General features: G+C 39.9%; 1 protein-coding gene across 1 annotated transcript in view; it reads right to left on the bottom strand.

Annotated features, from left to right (window-relative positions):
* Nucleotides 1–163, bottom strand: part of BEST3 (bestrophin 3) — an 18,357-nt gene extending 18,194 nt beyond the window's left edge. The window contains exon 1 of the mRNA XM_008945368.1: nucleotides 12–163. Within this exon, the coding sequence (XP_008943616.1) occupies nucleotides 12–163 (152 nt within the window). The remainder of the gene's footprint in view (nucleotides 1–11) is intronic.
* Nucleotides 164–1,796: the final 1,633 nt, after the last annotated feature.

Genomic DNA, 1,796 nt, shown 5'->3' with positions numbered 1-1,796 from the left:
AAAGAGTGTACCTGTATAATACACTTATCGCTGTGTAAAGAGTAGCAAAAACAATAAATTCTCTGTACAGCAATTTGTAGATGCTGCCTTTCCACTTTAGCAGTAATCTGTGAAATCCAAAGAAAGTGGCATTTGCTACTTTGCTGGAATATGTGACTGTCATCGTCTTGGCAGGCTGTGCCTAGAAAGAGTAGAAGAGAAGCAGGAAACCAACAACATTTTAGACAGCATATCCCAACCTGAATGCACCCTGGTATAGATAGATAGATAGATAGACAGATACACATGTACATATATAAAATAGTTTATGTATACATAAATACATACCCTGTGTGTTTTTATATCTAGAAGGAGAGAGAGAAATAAGCATCTTGCAGTGACAAGGCCTGTTGAGACCTGCAGATTGACTGATGCAAGACTGTATGTGGGCTTTACCCCAAAGACAACCCAAAAGTAACAGCTAGCACCAGATACGGCCACCTGCATGGTTGGGAGTGACAAGGAGATGTTACACCTCTGAAGCCTCTGCATACTCTCAGTTTGCTTCTTCTAGAAAAGGAAGTAAATTTGCTTGAAATTTTTTTATCAAAACTATGTCAGCACTCCAGCAAGAGAAGTAAAGCTGAATTCCACAAATGCACCTTCCTCTCCAGCCAGTATTTTTAGCTAGCTTTGGTAATTATACTCATCTGAAAGCAAATGAGATTTGGAGGCTGCCTCTTTCATTAATGGTTACAACAGCAGCTGAGATCAGCTGGGGAACCCTATTATTTCTTGGCTTGGCAGCTAGACATACTCATCAATGCTTCAGTATTGCGTGGCCATGCAAAGAAAGCCATAGGGTTGCTCAGCTAGACAGTCTGCAACACAGTGTAATTAAGGCAGTACTATACAGGTAAATATTTTACATTGGGTTTGTTACTTGCTTTCACCCAGAGTAGTGAGATGCTACAGGAACTTTTAAGTACATACAAAAAAAAACCCTAACTCTGAATGTGGATGAAAGTAGTTCATGACAGCATGCAAGAAAGGGAGTAACTAAGACAAGCACAAAGCCTCAAGGTAGTTATTGTGTGTCATAAATATAATTTTTGATTATATTTTCTTGATGTTACTGTACATCATCTACTCTCAGAAAAAAATTCTGAACCCTTAGTTAATAGATGGCTTGACAGAATTTTATGGAACTTGGCTGTGTCTCTGATGCAGAGCATAAAGTAAGCCATTAAAATTCAGCTGTAGAAGTGCCACTTTTCTTTTTGTCACCAAGGCAATCAGTAGGAAAAGACACCATAGGCCTTCTATCGCTGACAGATTGTCTTGTCTGCAGAATGGCTGCTTGAGATTTGCTGACATGGGCTTGGAGGTTTGTTTTTTTTTTTGATGTTATTGTTTTTTTAAGATGTGTGGGTTTTATTCTTTAGCTTCCAAATGATGGTTTTCCCGTTTCCAAGCCCTGGCACAGGCCTTTAAATTTTTTTTGGTGTCATTGCTGAAGTCCAGAAAGTTCAATTCAGGAGCCAAACTGGCTGATTGGCATGCAGAAATACAGTCCTGTCTGCTAAAAAGCCTGTGGTCAGGATGCTACGCTTAAGAAAATGGAAGCAGAGATTTCCATCCTCCAGCAGAAATGGGGCTTTATAAAAAACAGGAGAAGCCTGTGGCTGGGTTATAGGGGAGGAATGGGTAAAAAATACCCTTAATGATACGCTGAGTTTCCTGGGATCATTGTAGGAGGCTTTAGACCTTGCCCATTGATGCTGGGAAGTATGTGTTTTCAAGACATATCGTCAAGA

The sequence above is a fragment of the Merops nubicus genome, unplaced genomic scaffold, assembly GCF_000691845.1.
Source record: "Merops nubicus isolate BGI_N331 unplaced genomic scaffold, ASM69184v1 scaffold21998, whole genome shotgun sequence".
Classification (NCBI taxonomy): Eukaryota; Metazoa; Chordata; class Aves; order Coraciiformes; family Meropidae; genus Merops; species Merops nubicus.
Note: the sequence above shows the minus strand (reverse complement) of the source record. Positions and strands in the feature narration are given on the sequence as shown.